This window comes from Lichenostomus cassidix, chromosome 1, assembly GCF_008360975.1.
Source record: "Lichenostomus cassidix isolate B80296 chromosome 1, HeHo_3.0, whole genome shotgun sequence".
Taxonomy (NCBI): Eukaryota; Metazoa; Chordata; class Aves; order Passeriformes; family Meliphagidae; genus Lichenostomus; species Lichenostomus cassidix.
In genome coordinates this window covers 62,759,646-62,781,586 of record NC_139479.1, presented here as the reverse complement: position 1 = coordinate 62,781,586, position 21,941 = coordinate 62,759,646, and the positions used below count along the sequence as shown (strand labels likewise).

Sequence of the window (21,941 nt, the reverse complement as noted above, 5' to 3'; positions counted from 1 at the left end):
TAACTGAAATTTAACAGTTGCTATCACTAAGCCATAGGATTTCTCATCTAAAGATCTCAAAGAGCTTTGCAAACATTAGCTGAGTGTCTTAACTAGTGTGTCTGAGTCTGCAAAGCTCACTGGGACATTCACTGGTCAAATACAGCCCAGCAGTAACAGCACAGAACAGTTCAGAGTAGGAAATTAAAACTGTCAAAGTCACATTAAACCTGAAAGAAAAGTTCAAGAAGATATAACTACAGATATCATATAATTTTGTATTAGTTTTTGTGATATGTTTTGAAGGAGAAAGTTAAGCACTCTGTGCTAATACTGGATATTAATCTATGCTTTAGCAAAACATGTATGAATGCAAGGCTTGCTTACCTTTTTGGTTTTCAGATTGTCGCTGTTAAATTTAGTATAGTCTTCTTCTGGTTCCACAGGGACATCTGACAATTTCCTTTTCTGAAATGTTAGAGTGAGGAAGTTGCTCTGTCAACCACTTTTACGATGTACACACATGGAAGTTCAAAGCTTTGGCTTTAAAATGTAACCATAGAACCAAAAAAAGGACTGGCAATCAACTGAAGAATCTGCAGCAAGAGTGGAAGATTTCTCTCTGCAATCATCTTCTTTACGTGTGAATATATACCATCTTTACAGCATTCAGAAGAGATCATTCAGTGTCATGGGAAGCATTTTCTTCCTAGACTTCTGAAGAATGACTGTTAGAAACCAGCTATGATTGTGACTTTGGTGTCATTCTATTTAGAGAACTTTATGGAAGCAGCTGTTGGAAGTTAGTGCCTAACAGTCAAGGAACTCTGGTGCTCCTGATATCATGGACCTGTGCAGCAACTCCAGTGTTGCAGCTACCTGCCAACACAAGTGGATCATCATCTAGTCTGTTGTCTGTTCATCCACAGCCTTTAGAATTAATTAGTTTTACAGGCTGGCAATGGAGAAACACTGCCATAGCTCCACTGACTGCTTTGTCACTTGAATCTAACAGTGTATTAAGAAGTTTGACTCTGCATGTGCTGTGTGCCTTCTAACTTCAGAAATAATGCAAGTGAACGGTTCTCGGCTCTTCACATGATCAGGCCATAAAAATGAATATTTCTTTCCATAAACTGTGAGCATGTGTTTAGTTTAAAGGTGAAAACTTTCTGGTATGTTTCCAAAAGAGAAAAAAAGTATGTAGTATTTTACAACACTGTATTTTTATTATTATTATATATCTGATATTACTACCCTGTCCGTAATATCCTGTGAAATCTAGACCGTGGCCTTCCCAGCTTTTTTGCCAAAGAGAGTGATTTTGCAAGCAACTTGGATGGTACCATACATTTTAAGATCCTGTTTTATTCATTTTGTTTATGGTGCTTGTGATATCTCTCTCTTTCCCCTTCCCTCTCTTTCTTTGGCACAGAAGCCAGGTCTGCAGCTTAGATTTCTCAGCTCTTAGAACCAGATCCAACTGCAGCCTTTTCTTTTGATTTCAATGGAATCTGGATCAGCCTCCTTAGGAGGCTGTTTACTGTGCTGTGATTACATTTTCAAATGACAATCTAATGAATAATTACTTTTCTCCTCTTTTTGGAACCTGATAAACAAGTTTTTAAAACTTACAACAAAAATGTTTGCATTTCAGCAAAACATTCACTGTTTAGTTGTAGCAAAGCTTTCATATTCTCTGTAAATGTCTCTCATCATCTGCCAATGGCCAGAGTCCCTGTGCTGACAAACTGGACAGTGCGATGATTACAACACAAGATCAACAGCTTAGAATTAATACAAAGAACATGCAATTTTGATTTAATCATTAAATCACAAAGTCCAAGCTGTACCCACTTTGTTTTTGTTCAAGAGAGAGAATATTTCGTTGCTTTTCTACTAATCGCTGAAGTTTCTACATCTCTCCTCTCTTCAGAGTTTAATGTAATTTCTAAACATGCAATTACTTTTCCAAAACAGGAAATACATGTTAGAACTTTCATATTTTGCAATAATCATCTTATGACTGTTAATACACCTTGCCCTCATGAAGAGAAATGTCAACACAAGTGATTAAAAAGGGTCTGAAGGAGACTCAAAGTTTCTGTGTATAAGCCTACCTTGCTCCTCTGAGATTGTGAAATAAAGGAGTGTTTTAATCTCTGAAGCTGCAAAGACTTAAACACAGAAACACCATACACACCCTGGTCAGTGCTCTGGAAATTAATCAGATCCTCAGCAAGATCTCACTGCCCAACAACTGAACAGCTCTAAGCCTCATTTCCTCCATAACCAAACTGCTGAAATAAAACTGTTTTTAAAAATAGATTCTCAGAACTATCCCAAAGGTATAAAAGCTGTTCGTACACAATATGGAATGTACATCACATGCAGTTTAATACAGTTGTTTTAACATGCTTATATAGCTAATGACTATCAGTTGGCTCCTGATGTGTGCTTAGTATTTCTTACAATGCATAAAGATAATTCTTAACTGAATCAAAGGGCCAAGTAACTGTGCAGCCAGAACAACTATCCAGCCACATGGAAATAACATATCTATGGATATCCATTGGAGAACAAATGCTATTAATAACAGTAGGGCTCAATTATTCCTCTATGTGCTAGCTGACATGCTGCTTAACAGAACAGTCACTGATCCAGCCAGAAATGAGGTTATTTTAGACTTTGTTTCAGTAAGTAGCAGCGACATTGCAGGAAAGGCCAGGGTGGTAAGTAATCTCATTTCAGTAGACATAGGGTGCCTCAGTTCAAAATAAATGGAAAGGATAATCAAAAGTGGGGTTACTGGTTCTAAAAGGGCAAACTTTTCATATCATATGCCTTACTTGTCTAAGGCAAAGCAAAGGGACTTGATGTGTGAGGAAGATACTTGGAATGCAAAAGAAAAAGACCCAAGAAGTGATTTTGGATCTTATACTTTAAACAAGGTGAAAAATCTTGGAGGAAAGATCATCTCAGACTAAACACTATAAATGTGGCTCCTTGCTCACACAGATCCACACATATTCCACCACCCCCCACCCACCCCCCAAAAAATTCAGCTGATACTAGGTGTAAACAGGATTCTGCAATAGATGGGGGAAAAACAGACAGGGGAAAAAATTTAAGGGTCAGGTAATACTGGGATTAAGTGAGAACTGCCAACAAGTCAAACTGAGTTGGACCTTGGAAAGGAAATTAAAACAAACACTGCAAGGTTGTTTAGCCACAAAGGCGAAAAGGGAAGTAAAAAAGAGCAAGTGAAGCTGCTATAGGACTGGATTGCTTCAAGGATTGGATAGATATTAATGTATGTGTGGACAAAAAATGGAAGAAATCTTTTGCCTCGGTAAATATTTTTCAATAAAGATGATGAGGTTAAGCACAGGGGCAGAAAAGAGAACAGAAATCACTCCATTCAAGATACAAGTAAAACTCAATATGCTGACCCAGTTGGAAGACCTCAGCAGAAATCACAGGATGAGAGGCAGAACCTGGCAAATGCTCTGCAGGCACCATATTACTGCAGAATAGCCAAAGGCCCATCTCTGTGTAAGACAAAAGAAAAAGTGATAGTAGGACTCAGAACAACAGAGTGGGGAAAATGTGAAAGAAAGAAGAATAATTAAAGATAAAGAGTAAATGAGTGGTTTGGGTTTGAAGGGACCTTAAAGATCATCTAGTTCCAACCCTCCTGCTAAGGGCAGGGATACCTTCCACTAGACCAGGTGGCTCAGAGCCCCATCCAGCCTGGCCTGGTACACTTACAGGGATAAGGAGTTCACAACATCTCTGGGCAACCTCTTCCAGTGCCTCACCACCCTCACACCTAATTTAAACCTATCCTCTCTTTCAGCTTTCCATAGTCCCTTGTCCTGTCACTACATGCCCTTGTACAAAGTTTCTTGCCTGCTCTCTTGCAGCCCCCTTTAGGCACTGGAAGGTGCTGTAAGATCTCCCTGGAGCCTTCTCTTCTCCAGAATGAGCAACCCCAACTCTCTCAGCATGTCTCAGCCTAAGAACTAAACACAGGTAATGCCTACTAACTGGTCTTTGTTTTCTCAAATACACTTTCTGGTGACATCATGTGAAGGATTGCCAGAGGACTTGACATGGTGCCACTGAAACAGCTGAAATTATAGAAAACAAATATTGCGTAAGAAGTCTAAGGTAGATGAGAAAGTTGGAAAAAGGGAAACAAAGGCAAATAAAGCAGAAAGGGATGTCATTGGATCAGATAGAGGTTACTAGTTAATTGCTAATTAGAGATAATAGAATGTTAACATTTGCTGAATGTACACCACTGAGTAGGATTATGAATACCAAAAGAGCTTTTAACACTGAAAAAAAGCCAGGGAACCTTCAAGACTGGAGACATTAAAACCAGATTAAATGTACAGAAGAAGTAAAAGGTAATGAACACAGCAACTAAGTGCATGAATTTCTTGTATATTTGAGAACTGATCAAGTAAAACTGCAGTGGAAAAGAAAAAGCCAAACCAACTATGTGTCTTAGCCATTCACAGCACAACTGAGAGCTATCTGGTACACCACACATCAAAATAGGCAAATGGGATTCTAATCTGTAATGGGGCAAAGTATTTCTAGTTAAGACAAGAAGGGAAGAATGCCATCATACGAGTAAAGGTTTCATCAGAAATAATTACACATTTTTCTGGTCACCTATATTGAAACAATTGAATTCATCTTGGAATAGGTGTAAAGAAATGTTTCCACAATGAGGGAATGGAGAGCCCATCTCACACAACCAAGTTGTCTTCCCAAAATGAAAACACAAAGCATATATGTTTTCCCTTTACACATTGAAAAAAATAATGTTAGGGAGGGAAAAGAGCCATTTCAATTAAAAAAAAAACCCAATGATAAAGTTAGCACAAAAGGGCAGGGGAATAAACTGGCCATGAATAAATTCAAGGTGGAATTTACAGAAAAGTTTCTGAGAATCAGAGGAATGAGGTTATAGAACACTCTTCCAAGAGAAGTAATGGAAATAAAAAGTCCTAATGAGACTTACAGTAAAGAATGGTCAGTGTATGAGAGATTATCCAATATGGTTGTCTGGGAATCCATGACCCAGGAGGTCCCTTTCAGGGTCCTCATAAATTATATATGAAAGAAAACCTATGAGGTCATATTGTCCCATCAACCTCAATAAAACTAAATAAGCAAAACACGAATGAAAAGACTGCTGACCAAAACCATAAAATATGCCTCTCTTTTTCCCTCCCCTTTTTTAAACAGGAAAACCAACCAAAATATTCCTTATTAAAAAATATGAGTTACCCGGTAAATTTCTTGTGTTGTTTTAGACTGGCTTTTTACAAGGCCACACTACTTATTGTACTGCATTGTACCCAGTGCTTGGTCTGGTCTAGTTTCAATAATAATTCAGAAAAATTAACTTACAACACAATGTATCTATCAATATCTTAATGTTCTCCTACCTTCAGTGGTGGCTCTGGTGCTGGGTTTTTAAGTTCTGGGAGCCTGCAGAACAAAAGATTTTAAATTATAAATTAAGACATGAATTGCACAACCTAAAGTTTGTAATTCCCTCTTCACAAAGGCTGCTTTGGTTTTCAGCTACCTACATGGGGCAAGCACTTGCAAAAAAAAAAAGCAGCTCATGGACTCTGTATTCTGACTTATGGAACTGTTCAGCTGTGGGCTTCAAGCTGCATATTGCACACTTTTCCAGAGGCAACCATAACAGAAGCCTCTGAACAAAACTGAACTGATGAGTAGATGCAGAGTCCCAGTGATGCTCTAAGCCAAGTCTGCTGCTGGCAGGGAACACCAGGATGAAGACATTGGCTCACCTTCCAGATATAAACTAACACAGGTTAGATAAGTAAAGTCAAACCCCAGCAGCACTGAGTGAGTAGTGAAAAGGAAAGAGGACTAGGGATGAGGACTCTACTCCTGGCTCTGCTGTTCGTGCTTGACAGTTCTGGACAAACTGTTTTAACTCTTTGGATTTTCTTCCCGCCTGCTTTAAAATAGGATACATTACTCAGGGTTTCATCATGCAATGGTGCTAACAGACATATCTGACTTTAAAATTACATCTCCCCCAGCTCACAGTCCTTAAAAACATAGGAAAGCCAGAAAGACATTATCTACATTGGAAAAATCCCATTGAAAGTGTGGCAAGTACAATCTCATTGTGTCATTCACTGCAACCTTGATGAACAAATCTCAGTATATAACAGAAATGACCAAACAGACATTAATGCATGCCATGTAAAGCTATCTACAGGCTGATAAAATACTTACCCTAAGTATTTTAACAACTCCTTACTCAGATCTTCAGGAATATATTCTGATATTAACCCATGGGCATACCGTACATAGTCTTCAGGAAGAGGTCAAGGAGTGGGAAGGAGAAGAAAAAGAACATTCATGTTATACAGTCACGTTGCTTCAGCCATGTTGCATATGCTCCCATAAAGCATAAGGTTGAATTAATAGTAAGAGACTTCTAATGGATACACTGTGATGCTTCTCTGTGTAGAGTAGTTTATGTTATATGACACTTGTAGGTTTATTTAAAAAGTAAAGACTTACTACGTTCACTTTGTCAGCACATGTTATTAATATCTGCTGCATGTACTTTACAAAAGCTGTTCACTTTCTGAGAATACTGGATATCATGTATTTTTCCTGAAGAAATGAAATTTTAAAAACCTGCAAAAGTAAAAAGCTGACTCAACAGAACATGCAATCATTAATTTTAAAGCATCTGGATCTTACAATTATTTGGCAAGGGCTTCAGTACTAAAGAACATTTTCTGGCTTCAACTGAAAACAATTAGATGAGACAATGAGTCTATTTCAAAGTCTTGTACTTAATTTTCAGTACTTTATAGAAAATGCCAAGGCCTATCTAAACATCACTGGCAAGACAGGATAATTATCTGTGGAAATATGAACTACTAGAAGCTGTTTTCAGTACAGGGCACTCCTGCTATAAATGTTTTTCTGAGACTGGGAAAAAAAAAGTGACCCTTTTATAACATGAAGTTCTAAAGCAGATCTTTTCCGGTCACGTTCTACACAAGCACTTACTGATCGTGGGCTGGATTTTTGAAATCTGCTGTTGTTGAGGCTGCTAGGGAGTAACTGCACCCATGCACAGGAAGCATTTGCCAGACAGATATTAAGTTAAAATTTCACCTCTGAATTCCAACTCCAACAGGCCAGTTTATCTGCTCTAAGTGTGTATGCCTACACACTTAGAAAATTCAGAAGCACATGGTATATAGCATGTGCTTAAGGTGGCAAAGGCCTATTTCTTTAATTCCAGAGATAAATTTCCCATTTTTTTCCCCTTTTCTTTTTTTGGGCTAAAAACCCCAATGCAAACTGGCATTGAAGGAGAAGGCATTGACAAACTGACACCAGCAGCATACGCATTTCAACTATATTGATAATAAATTCTAACTATTACCTATCTGCACTTCTCCTTCCTCCACTACCTAGATTCATCAAGGCTTTGTCACTCTCTAAGCCCACTTTAGGTTCGGGAAGGAACAAGAAATAATTTCAACCCAAGACAATTTCACCTCAGCACTTAGTATGTTCAATTTATTGCTTAAGAAAAACATTCCCATCATTTCACTCTTTGCATTGTGACACTGAATGGTGAGTCCAAGTCAACTGCTACTATTTCATACTAAATAAAAATCCATTCCTTTTGCATTTCTGACTCAAAGCAATCTTTACTGACTTCTTTTACCAATTTAAAAATACCATTATTTGCCTCCTAGGGAGTCTATGTTCTCACCCTAGCCTAGCTTTGTTATTAACCTTTTGTCAAACATCGGGAACACTTGCACACCTCCCCTCTTTGTCTTCTGAATGAAATATTCAAGTCTCACATGATAAACCTCCCCTACTTCACTATTTGCTCTCCTTATATCCTCCCATATTTTTTGCTCTACAACATCTGTAGATATTAACTACATATATCCACCTATTTTTAAGGGACTGAAATATCCCTGTGAAAGCAATTCTGTACAGAAATAAATGGCACTGTCACAGCAATGAAAGGATCAGACAAGAAAATGAGTCTTATTAGAAATTAGTGTTGGGTAACATCCATTTGACTTCCTGTCATTCACCTTGCCACATATAGTGGGACTACCTCCAAAACTCACCTATACTTTAAACCCCAAGTATTCCCCATTTCAATGCTGCTCTCTTAAATATGAAAACCCAAGGTTTTTAAGAAGACTGTTATAACCATGTCACTGTAAATTAAGAGCAAGGTGGAAAAAAAGCACTGCACATGAAATATTTAATTACAAATTTCAGAGAAGAAATATTTAAGCATAGTCAAGATGGCTGTTTCCAGGGCATTTTTCCATTTCTTTAAACAATAAGAGTTGGGAAAGGATGAAATGCTACTGTAAAGTTAAAATCACAAGTTTTACAACTTTGTCTCTTTTTAGAAACCATATATTACAATCTCTGTTCTATAAAAGTGTCTATTTGCTTCTTATATCTCATCTATGTTGTTTCTGTGATATCATTACTTGGTAGCTCATTTTCCACTTTGTCAGCAAGCTGCTTTGTTTCTCCTTAATTTTCAACAGCGTGAGGACTTCTGAATGTCTTTGTAATAAGAAACAATTTGCTTCGGTTTATGTTGCTCTAAATGTTTCTTAATTTTCATTAACATCTGAAGACTTTATTCTGAGTCCATTTTAAGGTTTCTCTACAGAGTTTCATATCCCAGTAACACTCAGGACATTGCCTGCCCCAGCAAAATACTGCATAGAAGCAAACAGAATCACACCAGACTTTTTGATAACAGAATTGTCCATTTCAAGGCAATTTAATATGCAAATATTAATGAAGTTCTGCCCTTTATAATTACACACTGTATTCTATACATTTGTCACACAAAGTAATGTTTGGACCAGGAGCTTTTTCTCTGTGACTATGACTTCTGAAGATTCCTTCACCATTTTGAAGAATTCTATGAATGCTAATTTGCTAATATTTCATTCATCCTAATAAAAATAATAATAAAAAGAAGCATGTTCTAATGCAGAGACACTTACTGGGGGGGTACTGATATATAATATAAATATGTGTCCTATTGCTTAAGACAGTCTCAGGTCAGTGAAGCACTTCAGCATAAATTTCACTGAGAAAAATGTTTTCTCCTTGAACTATGGAGAAGTTAAGAGAACCCCAGCTGAGACCTACTGTTAATGAAAATGTCATCTGATGAAGATACCAAGGAACTTGGAAAAGCCAAGGCACACAGTCACAACTTAAACGGAATTTTCTGTACAGGGAATAAATTTACTGCAAAGGCCAATTTCAATATATTTTAGTTTCTAATCATGTGTTTTATCTGTACTTATGCGACTTCACAAAAATGGAATTCATTACCATGTTTAATTTTCTTACCTTCCTGAGTATCTGTGATCTGTTTATTGTTGATAAATGTACTTGCAAGCACTCTCTCACCTACCGATATATTGCTGCTTTTAAGTGCTTTCACTGTTTGATTAACCTACAGAAAATCAAAGAAAGAAACGTCTGTGTCAGTATTGTTATGCACATGTTAATGCAGTGACAAAGCTCTTGTAATTTTGTTTCGAGCATATAAAACACTCAAGTTATGGACTGTGGTGAAATTTAATACACATTTGTAATGACTAGCATATGAGCTCAAAAAACCCAAAGAAACTATCATGACTATGAACATGTTGCCTTGGCAACACAGCACCAGTTTTGCAGCACCCCAAGATGAGCTGAGCTGCTTGGATCCAACAGCCACGATTACACAGGTGAGAAATGCACCTGCTCAGAGAACAGAGAATGCCTGAGCTCAGCAGGATGGCAAAGGCAGTCCTGGTGGAAATCAAAGATTAATTTACAGGGCACTGCTGTGCTGGATCCAACAGAGGGAGAGCTGTCAGAAGAAGGTGTTTTAAACGACACAAAGAGATACCTGTTCACATGTAAATATCCAGGTAATCATTGCAAAACAGGTATTCCCATGCCTCATCACTGCAGAAAGCAGACCAGATTTTGTGCTTGTATTGATTAATTTAAATGACAAGACCTCCTCCTCAGGTGATGCATACCATCTTTTTCTACAGAGTGTCATCACATTAAGGACACATGTGCGTGAGTACCATGAAATTCACCTTCTTTATACCAAAACAAAGACCCCATCAAGCTTAGCTTTAACACTAGTTTATTTCTGGCAAATTGTACAGACCTCTTGAACAGCATGATTGGATCAGGATAATAGCAACCAAACCAAGACCATTCTGAGTGAACTCTGCCAAAACTTCAGGAAACACATTTGTAGCACAAAACCAAGGCACTTCTGTCCAGCTTCAAAACGTGGCAGAATTTAAAAGCTGTAACAACCAAAGCTTTCCTCTAGCCCATGTATGAAAGGGAGAAAGCAGAAAGTAAGCCTCTCACCTTATGCAAAGCCTACAGCAATAAGCTGACAGCTTCTGCTTCTGCCTACCCACACCCCACGAGCCCCCTTCATGGCCAGTCCCGTCAAAAAGAGAAATGCAACAAGCTTGTTAATATCTCTAACACCTGATCACATTCCCAAGTCCAGAAACTTTACTGTGATGTCTGTCCTTCTTGGACAGGACATGTACCTTGAACTGAGGCACAGCATATGGCTCAAAACCAGATATGGACAAGCTAATAAGCATTTTCATTTTAAATGTACAGCAATTTTAAAGCAAAAGAGAAACACAATACCTTTTTCTTTAACCACTTCAGTGTCTTCTCTTGGCTGTATTTGTGGAATTTCTGACTGCCAATCTCTGAGAAAAAACAAGCAAGTGGAAAAAAGTCATGTCTGGTTTAGATTGCATTTTCAATATATTTTAAATCTTCTAACTTGTAGATACAATATAAAAGTTAATTTGTGTCTTGCATATGTTTGATATCAGGGCAATAAGTTTCAAAAGTATTGGAAACATAAAAAAATAAACAGACTGAGCTGATATGAACAAGTCTGAACAATCTGACAGTTCTTTAATTAGGACCTAATCCAGCAAAGCACATATTTTTTTTATTTATGTATAATCTTGGGCTGCCTGAATTCACTAAGACTCTTCTCAAGCCCTTGTAGTTTTACTTCACCTTCACTGCCCTGTGTCAACAGACCAGTGATTTTAACTACATAGTTCACAACACAAAATGTTGGTTCCACAATTGCTTTTTTTTTTCTTTTTTTTTTTTAACAACATATTATTTTAAATATTTACGTACTGAATTCTAGCTCTTAGTAAGGGGCTAGGACAAAGAGTTGGTTACTTAAGATAAACCATTCACCTCTTCAGTAAACCCTTTTTCTATCAGTTCTCTCTCATACCACAGAGTGACTAAGGCAGAATTTTTACTTCTATCCCCCTTTTACATAATTCAATATAATGTCAAAAGAAAATACAGAATTCAAAATAGTGAAACACACTCCTTGTGGGAGGAAGTACATGATTCACTCCTGATTTATGGAGCAACACAAATTAACTCGATGATATAAGACTTTGAGAGAGTGCTTCCCCTGTGGCAACGAGGGTATCATGAACACTTGCTATTCACATGTGATTAGTTATCTGGAGTTACGTGAGTTCAAAACACTCAGGCAAAAGAGAGAGAAAATGACAAAGGCTCAGGGAAATTTCAGTATAAAAATTCAGTATTAACTCACAGAAAGCTACATTTGGGAAACAGAATGAGATGCCTAATAAGATTTCACAGGAGATTTTGGAGCCTGCTGCTTCAGTCTTTAACAGGTATTTCAATAAGTTTTAATCTCCTGTATACCATTCCCATAAATACCTACATCTGTTTCATGTCATTTACTGAATACAATGTCATATTCCAACACTCATTTCATGGATTTTCCTTCTCCCCTGGCAAACAACAACATATTATTTATGATTCCTTCAGCATTTCCTTCTTTGGGGTTTATCTTGGCTCTTTCAAATTGCACACAAATAGTGAACTATTATGTGCTCTTTCTGTATGCACGGTTGGGGGTATGGAGAGGTCGAGGAAAGCAGTTTGCAAGATAAAAGTTTAAATCTGTCTCAACAGTTGTACAATAGGAAAATGCAAAAATTCTTCAGAGCAAAAATGTAAAATACACTAATATACACTTTGCTTTATGATGAGTTGCAGGTAAAGTAATTAGCTGTGACATTGTTGGCTGCAGCCTTTAGGACTTAGAGGTCTAAGTGGCTCTAAAAGAAAAGAAGCAGAAAATGGAGAAATGCTCTGGATACATGAACCTGCTTCTCAAAGGGCTAATGTGGTTTAGGTTCAAGTACAGTGAGCACAATTCATGGATTCCTCTCTTATCTAAGCAAGTTCGAGGAAGGGACATCCTCTGAGCACCATCCCCCAGCCCATGCTGAAAAGTAATTCTGGTCTGGATTCCCAGGCAGACGCCCCCACAACAGCATGATTCAGAGTGACTCAGTTAGGGAAAGGAAACGTAGAACTGTGAAGCCATTTTCATTAAAACATGTGAAAAATAATTACACTGAACCCTTCAGAGATCACTTTGTTTGAAAATATTTTGTGTGCTTGACAGTTTTGACTATTAAACTCTAGAAACTGACAATATTTGAGACCTCTTAAGAATTAAAGTGAGTTATGAAAGTCACAAACTGCTGACAAAAGGATTCAATATTGGAACGTGGATTTAACATGTGATGCACATTTGATATTGGTGAGAGTTAGCGACTATGTTTGATAATATGAGTATATATTGGAAAGCCTTTTGTTCCCTAATGTGTCTGGTGCCTATAAAACTGGTCTGAGACATCTGGAAAGATTGGGTTTGAGAAATACAGATGGAATATAAGTGGTTCTACAATTAAATAATATGTTCAGTGATCGGGTAATCGCTATGTAGACTTGGAAGTTTCCCTGATGTATTGTTGAGCAAACTGCCTAAAGCACATTTTAACATCCATTTTCTCAGTGTTTTCCATAACTCTGAAACTCATATGGCCCCTTTTTTCCTACCTTCTGGGAATACAAGCTTGGCAATATTATTTAGTTATTCTAATCAGGTAAGTTTTCTTGGCTCTTCATGTTAATCACATCAGACAAGATCACAGTGCAGCTTTTGCCTTGCAAAATGAAACAAAGAGTAACACTCTAGAACTGGAATTCATAACCCTTTCTTAAACCTTCTCTACTGTACTTTCTATCCAATGTCGGAATTTATTAGCAAACAACCTGCCTCACCCCGATTTAGTGAGCTGTAACACACACTTTCCCCAACTACTAAAGCAGGTTATTCAGAATTTAATTCAGCTAAATGAATTTTCAGTGCCCTTCAACAATGAGGCCAGGGAAGGTGGATTTTCTGCTAATTCAGTAAGTGTAAACTGTGAGTGCTCTGGGGTAAGAATTTGTTAGACAGATGTTAAATGTCTTAAGACTAAATGAAGAGTGAAATAATTATGTTGTTAGGTTCTGTCAAGCAGAACAGAGCTGCAGAAGCCTCAACACAATGGATATTTCTCGCCCTAATGCTCTACTCTTTAAACAAGAAAGGCTACAAAGTGCACAACAGATCTTAAGAGCTAGAAAAGAGTGAGTACCTTAAGTCATAATGCTGGTATTTTTTACAGGCAATAAAAGACATGAGAATATGAAACACATAGAAGTGGATTAAACTGAAAGGTGATGTGTGCACGATAGGCAAGCAAGTGCCAATGGGTTTGTTGCATAACAGTACTCTTGGTGTTCTAAAAAAAGAGAGAAATCCTCTGAACAAGCCCCACTGTTACTGTGAGCCCAATCCAAACCTGAGCAAGAAAAAAAGCAGCATGTACATGCCTGGGAAGATCCAAAAACATCACATAAAGCTGGTGTGTGCATGTGTGTACAGCTTTTATGACAAAAGCAATTTTCACCTTACATTTCAAAACAAAACCGAAGAAGTGAACACAACTTCTTTAACAGCTAATATAATTTGTCGGCAAAATGACACGAATTTATAGTTGTACATAATACATTACTGAAAATGCAAAAAAAACCCCAAGCAGTAAAGCATCTTCACTATTGTCTAACAGAATACAGTCTATGGGAGGATGCTCTGACAGATAACAAATTCAGTATCAGAATGGATACAGAAGTCAGATCAAGACACAAGATCTCATCTATAGCAAATACTTTTTTAAAAATTTTTATTTTGCCTTCCATAAGGGAACATAAATACTCCTCAAAGGCTCTACTGCTGTTGGAGGAAGTGCCCCTTCAAAAAAATAATCCAGATCTTGTCCTAAGGTTCCTATATAGACTTAGGTTTGACAGCCAAAAGGATCTGGCACTGTTTTTCATCTTCTCAGATGAGTGACTAACTTGTCCTCCTTTAAGACAATGTGATCCACTTAATGGATGACGGAAAGGCTGCAGACTTTCTCTATCCACACTTTGGGAAAGCATTTGACACTGTGTCCCACAGCACTGTCCTGGAGAAGCTGGCAGCTCCTGGCTTAGACAGGTGCACTCATCTCTGGATAAGAACCTGTCTGGATGGCCAGGGCCAGAGAGTGGTGGTCAATGGAGTCACACTCAGCAAACCTGTGAAAATTATGTCATGTTCCTTTCCCTTACCTAGGAAGCATATATTGTCCTCAAATAAAATGAAAGCCTCCACACCAAAGGGAATTCTGAGCAAAGGCTGAAGAAACTATGTACAGAATTGATAGCTTGCTAACTTTTTCCATTTGGGCTTTCTCTCATATACTTATGCATCCAAATCAACTTTTGCATTTTGAAACAATTAAGTCTTTAAGCTCAAACTCACAATACTAAATTAGGCAAAGCCAGAAAACTTGTGTTCTCCTTTCTCAGCAGTGTATTTGCTCTTCTGTAGCTTTTTTCTATTTATTGTTTCAATGCTTTGGGACAAAGGGTGAAAAAAAGTCAAATGGACCGACCGCTTCTTCCACACCAGACCATCCTACACTAAATAAAGAATTTAGAGAGATTTAAAATTCTGATCCAAGCCAAAGAAAGTTCACAGCATACACAATAATGTCAAGAAGCCAGCTTTGATCAGTTAATCATTTGTATGACACCTAACAACAAGACTGCATGAGTTTTACAGAGTTTCAGCAGATAATCTGAGATCCACACATTTCACAAGACTGCAACGACAAGCTCTAAGCCTAAGCTTCTGTTTTTAAAGTACAGCTGTGTCAGGCACTTCAGTTGTTTGGTAAAGGAAAAAACAATATTTAAATCTATCTTGTAATGAGGTGACACTAACAAATGGAGTATTTTTTTTTGTTCACCCTCCCCCCTGCCCCTTTTTTTCACCTTTTTCTTCTGTTACATGCTGTATGTACTGTTTAACATCTGCACACTTCAGCAGCAATGGGCAGCTAGGGCATTCTGAGTCTAGCACAACTTGATCAAGTGGCTGGAACTTGCCTTGCTGCTGAAAATACATCAAAGGGATTACAAAAGCATTACTAAAATGTTAAGACACATATACACACACTACACATACATATATAAATATATATGCATGCAATGGCCATAGTTTTAAAATAAAGGACTTAAAGAAGATCGTATTTTGAATGGTAACACATGACACATTCAGAAACTGATTACAAAGCAAGCTATAAATATTTATTTCAGACCAGTAAATACCTGCAAAATGCTGAACTCTTCAAACACTGCACTTTAAAGGCGAAATTTAAAACAACACGGGGAGAAACTAATGTGAAGTACAGCGGGATTTTTTGGAAGATGACATAAGACAGTAGTTAGAGTGTGCCAATAGTGTTTTAGACCAAAACCTGTTGGATTAAACCCAGTGTCATAACTTCCATTCAAATTTTGCCTTTCCTTCCACAAAGATAAATCTCAAAGGAGCAGGGCAGCTTCTGGAACACAGTATTAACCTTTCACCTCTGCAAAGTCAATTCCAGTTTGGCCAGAGCAGGGATATAAAGTGATTTTGGCACAACTTAAATAGCCCCACACATGACAGAACCATCAAACAAATTTTGCCATTGCCAAACAATGCACAATCATTCAGCATGGTTTGGCACAACTGGCAACCTTCCCTTTGGAAAGATCCTTTAGCACATCAGTACAAAGACACTGTGAGCTTCTCATGTTCAGAGAGTGCATGGTCTCTGCAGACAAGGCTGAACTCATTATACTGGTCAGCATGAAAAAACCCACGTGGGTATACTGCTTTCATTATTAATTAATTCTCTTGCTAGACAGTCAGAGGCTTCATAAAAATAACCATCTATTGTTAAATCACAATAAAAACAAGAAAAAATTCCCAAACAAACACACAAAAAACAAAGCCAGAGAGCACTTAGAGGGTTTTTTCTCCTTAAAAAGGAAAAGGTACAATAACTGTGGCAAAAAGAAGATTATGAGAAACAAAAATAAAGCTGCCATAAACTCTTTGTTATTGATAACTTACCTGTTTGTGTCTCAAAGCAAGACAGCTGCATTTACATTGTGCATGGGCACAGAGCCTAAGCCAAGAAAAGTGCTGTATAGGAGAAGGCTCTGCTCAGAGACACACTAAGCAATCCTGCATCACACTATCAAAACCCATGGAGGATGCAAAGGATAATCCTAAATTATCCATTGATAATCCAGTGATATCCATTAGTTCAAGATCAAAGTGACTGTGGTGCATTCAAACTAACCTTATAAACAAGACGTTCTTTTACTGTTAGAATACACTAACTTAGGCAAGGTGCTACAGGAGCGCATTTGCTCTTTTTTAAAACCCAAAGCAGCTCTGTGCATTTATGTGGCATCATGCCTGGCCTAGAAAACCAGAAACTCTAGAAAACAATGTACTGAAAAAGTGAAGGGCAGCACAGGACTCTTCCCATGCACAGAAACAGCAGCAGTAGTTGTACTTTACTCAGGCTACCTCAACACCCCTCCACACAGACAGAGGAGATTACTACTTCCCTAATTTAAGTGTGGTATAAGGCTTTCAAAGGGATGATGAATTCAAATAGAGCACAGTAACCAGGGAACAAGCTAAACTCTTCATTGTGAAATGACTTCTTCTAATGGACCATCCTGACCACAGAAATACAGAATACATCTGCACACCCTATACCATAAATAATTAAAAAAGAATTACAGAACAATAAGTTCCTATTAAAAAGGTGTAGAAAGAGTTTATATCTTCACCATTAAAAAATGGTTCTGTATTTTCCACTTGCACTCTAAAGCAGAAAATAGCAAGCAACCTTGTAAGACATTCTTTTAGAGCAAAAAGCCTTAGGATGCATAAAGTGAAACTATTGTCTCCACAAAAATAACCAACCAACCAAAAAAAAAATCAACATTTCCATTTTATTTTTGCCCTTTTTCTCACAGGCTGTTTATAAAAAATAAATCAGTAAATTTGTCTGTGACTTTTGATATATTTCACAAATTGAAGTAGGTTTTGCTACACCCATGATAAATCAATTAAGCCATTTATTAATTACCCAGCTTTTTGATACTTGATCATCCCATTGCTGTTCTGTGATATGGCATCACTACAAATACTTTAAAAAGTATTTTTAAAAGTGCTTCTAAAGAGGCAATATTTCCTTTCAAGTTCAAACTTCCACAGAAATGTTCCTCCTTCCTCCTCCATAGCATCCAAATTATTCTTCATTCCTTCTTTCCCAAAATAACCATTCTACTGATGCCTCAGAAAGGGCACTAGTTTGTTTTGATTTAATGACATGTCAGCATTTTAAACTCAATAGTTCTGGGTCAGGTTCTCACAAAAGGACAAAAGATATTCTCTTCTTCTCTTAAAACAGGAGGTGATTAGAGCTTGTTGAGATTGAAAGCTGACTCTTGTAACATAATTTACCTACCAAAAAATTTGATGCAAACAAAAATACTTCTGTAATTAAGATAACTCTGCTTTAAATGCAAATTAAATGTCCATTGTTATGGAAGTCACTCTTAGTGAAATTAACATAACTTCTGCAGAACTGAAGTTTGAAATAATGTTTTCTCCTGAGAATTCCAGAGGAAAAAGTAAAGCAGGCTTACCTCCTTGTCTGCCTTTATGAGGTAGTAAAGTATCAGAAATAAGGGGTCCATTGGTGTAACGAACAGCAGGCGCCCATCTAGGTGACAGACAAACAAAAGTAAGCTTATACAATATCTTGACTTTTTTGGGGTTTAGGATGGTTTTCAGGAGTGTGAAGAGCATTTTTTTTTTTTTTGAGTAAGCATCCCAATATTTTAATAAAATGAACAGGAAAATTGTATTTGTAATTTTACATTAAAAATATAGAGATAATTCTCTATCCTGCCAAACCAAAGCACAAGCTCCGCTTCAGGACTTCTGGCTTCATGTACTCTGCATTTTGCCTTTTTTCTGGACTGTATTAAAACCAGCAAAATTGAAGCTGCCCTCTATTGGCAGATTTGGGGGCAACAGAAACTTCGTTTGGGATACCAGAGAGATTCAGCAATACTCCACCTCCACCACTGGGCAAGGCAACCCTGCGCGGGCAGAAGAGATAGGCAGGACAAGAGAGAATTTCAAAAGCTGCTTAAGTTAGAGCTGCCTGTCATCTCCAAAGGCAGAATCTGACGCAGTCTCCTAATGGAACAAAATAAATTTAGAGCAGAGAACATGGCTCAGTGTGTTGCATTCAAGGTTACACACAAAGGAAGAACTTGGTCTCCCATTGAAACAGACACCTCTGCCCATCTGGAGTTCATTGCAGGACAATGGCTTCGTCAGGCTTTTTGTATAATTGTAGATAATTGAAAACAATGTAACATCAAGGAAATTCACTAATCAGACCAAATAATTGATGACAATTTGACAGTAATTAGTAAACCAAAAGCAAATAAATGTAATCTTTTTGTTTTAAATCACATGATTAAGATAATAAAGAAAAGGAAATCCTATTATGATAGGAAACTAACAAAAGATCCGGGTGGGAAGAATGTGGTTTGGGCAAAGCTGATACCTAACATAACATCTGCATTACTAACATGATGCTCTGTGTGAGGCAAAGCAAGCATCAGGACTACTTACAAACACAAAAGCTTTGATATTGAAACCGGAAGGAAAAAAACCCACTAGCCACTTTCTCAAAGCTTCCATTTAAATGCTTTCCACTGAACCTCCAGGAAGAATTGTTTTTTTGTTTTTTGCTTTTTTTGTTCTAAAGATTCAGATTCACTAGAGGTATATAAGGACCACTGCCTTTCTCTGCAGATAACTACATAATTTAACTGCAGACACACAGCTTTTTTGTGTTGTTCTTCTCCTGACCTTTTTAGAGATAAAGCAGCCCTAACATTCAAGAACAATTTTTCCACTGTATCTTTTAAAGAAAACTGACGGCATGATTCCTTAAGGCAACTGTATCCCAAGGGCCAAAATAAAGGATAGAAAGGGAGAGAGAGAATACAATGTGGACATAATTGGGAGCAGGGAGCAGACCCAGTCTGTTGGCTTGCCCCCAAGATGGAGCAAGGAAAACCTCAGAGACATACTGCTTGCACTGCTTTATGTGCCTGCAGAGGATGTTTAAAAGTTAGCACACACTTCGGGATATTACTGTTAAAGAAGGCATATGTCTGGAAAGGTTGCTTTTATTTATTACTATAAATGGACTTTTCTCTAATGAAAAGGAATAAAATAAATGCACCTTAATCTCCTGAATCAATACTTATGGACACACTGGTCTGTGGACATGCTGGCAGAGAAACACTGCTACAATAACATCCCTACTGAAAAGGGAATGTGAAAGCTGTCACAGGCAGTTAAAAAAGTTTCCTCCTTGTTTTCAGAACGGCGAGCAGGATCAGAGAATGTCCAGGATGGTACAGACCAGCTCATCCAGACAGAACACTGAAATGACAGCTTCAGACTGCAGGACTCTCCTGAGCACCCAGCACTCAGGCTGGGGACTACAGAGGTAATGAAAAGAATGCACAACCATACATTTCAATGCTTGGAGCTCTAACACACAACTTTGCTCAGCTAGCTAAGGCCTTCCAGCACTTTCTTTTCCTTCCCATAGGATAATACATATTAACTTACACAGAAGACTCACTGGTGTGATTGACAAAGAAAGCTAAGTATTTTATGGCACTTCAGTGTAAATAAAATTGAATTACTTACCCCTCAAAAAATGACAAATGAACATCTGTCTAATTGAGGCTGCCAAAGGCAACCTTTTAAAGAGAAATGACAAAGCCCCAGCCCTGGTTAAATCCACATGGTTAACGAGTCTATCATCAGGTGGGGACATGATACAGCATGTCTCAAGCAACTAGGAAAAACACCTGTAAATTTGCTAGAAGATAGAGGGACAAACATGAACAAACATTAGTTACAGTGGGGGGAAAGATACATTATGCAACTCACCTTGTTGAACAGTCTGACCTATAAACCAGGAACGACGTTCCTCATGAAAAGCTTTTACTTCAAACAGCTGCTGTGCACCACTATTAAATAAGTAAAGGGTTGCTTCCCCTGTTGAAAAGAAATCTGGTTTGTGTTTATAAGCTTTCACAAAAATCAAAAGAATACCCAATATGTTTGAAGAATGTGCCTTATATACATACAGACACACAAACATACACACATTCTACATAAACTCACTACAAAGAGAGCTCAGACAAAAACCACTATTATATACAGATGTTCGTTTACCAGCTCTATAAATGAAACTGAATTTGAATCAATAAATAAGATGTGTGAATAGTTCATCGTACAACACAAAGCCTTTGATCCAAACCCAAATCAAAATCACTCAAGAAATCAGCTTTTTTCTGTAGTGAAGGGGGAAGGTGGAAAACAAGAGAACTCCCTCTCCTTCTATATGTTTGTCTTGAAGATATCAGACTCTGGGTTAGGGGAACAAAAGTCTCAAACCTTTCATGGACAATTTGAAATACTTTTTTTTTTGTGTACCAGAACTGATTGCAATAACTCAGTATGAGTAGAGGTACAAAGTAAACAAGGAAGCTAGAAGAAGTTGAAGTGCCCATCAGAACCTTAACAGTTTGGAAAAGGAAAGGAAATCTTTATTTTAGGTCATCCCATAGCACAGCTCTACCATTTCACATTAGTTTTGGGTTACAATGGAAGGGTGACAAACACACTGCAAACAGGACTGGCATTTTCCATATCTGAAATGGGAAGTTGCCATGACTACAGAAGGGACCACTGAAATGTGGTCAGCTAAGTCTGTTGGCTGGACTGCCTCTATCTTGATTATCAATCCCTCTTCAAGAAACAAGAGCAACTATAGCATAGCTGTCCTGCTTAAAACACATAAATTGCAAAGCTGCACTGACTTGCAGATCATGGGCTGGCTCCAAAAAGGCTCAGTGTAAGCCCTGAAAGCTGACATCAGCACTGCTCTTCTCAGTCTGCAGACACCCCCAGGTGCGGAGGGAGGTCAGCTAAAATGGGCAGACACATGAATTCCCAAAAAATGACTGATAATGCATTTTTTCCCCCTTTATCCAAAAAGCTGACCAGATGTTTAACCTCACTTAAGGATATAATTTCAGTTCTCTGATAATTTTTCTTTTGGGTAGGGGAGGAGAGGAGCAACAAGTAGTTATAAGGGGGAGCAGAGGTTTCAATCATTACCATGTGCACCCTCAACAAGGGTCTACACCACCGTTTGATCAGCACCACATCAAACTACTCACACAAGTGCTGACTGAACAACTTAAGACTCCTACCAGCGAGCATGCTAGCCAAATCCAGTGGTGAGCTACAAAATATTGGGAAAGGGACCCTTCTTATTACTTAAGTACAGCTCCTTAATTTATGTCATTATGTTAAAAGGACAGTCACCACAGGTTCCCCACAGTACTGTTGGACAGAAACTCTAGGGGATAGAGAGAGAACCTGGGCAGCTTTGCTCACGACTTCA

The 21,941-nt window shown here is 37.9% G+C and overlaps 1 protein-coding gene across 6 annotated transcripts in view; it reads right to left on the bottom strand.

Annotated features, from left to right (window-relative positions):
* Window positions 1-21,941, bottom strand: part of RNASEH2B (ribonuclease H2 subunit B) — a 42,798-nt gene that overhangs the window by 6,894 nt on the left and 13,963 nt on the right. The window contains exons 3-10 of one of the 6 annotated variants that reach the window (XR_014852244.1): window positions 20,417-20,524; window positions 18,073-18,149; window positions 15,346-15,466; window positions 10,756-10,820; window positions 9,427-9,532; window positions 6,280-6,358; window positions 5,448-5,490; window positions 367-696 (exon numbers count right to left, since the gene is read on the bottom strand). Coding sequence is in view for 4 of the 6 variants with exons in the window: in XM_085060478.1 (XP_084916604.1) it covers window positions 367-447; window positions 5,448-5,490; window positions 6,280-6,358; window positions 9,427-9,532; window positions 10,756-10,820; window positions 15,346-15,466; window positions 18,073-18,149; window positions 20,417-20,524 (680 nt within the window). In the remaining 2 variants the exon portion in view is untranslated. Of the gene's footprint in view, window positions 1-366; window positions 697-719; window positions 859-5,447; window positions 5,491-6,279; window positions 6,359-9,426; window positions 9,533-10,755; window positions 10,821-15,345; window positions 15,467-18,072; window positions 18,150-20,416; window positions 20,525-21,941 lie in introns of those variants that run through there. The other 5 variants (XR_014852245.1, XM_085060478.1, XM_085060487.1 and 2 more) reach the window with 5 other exon arrangements.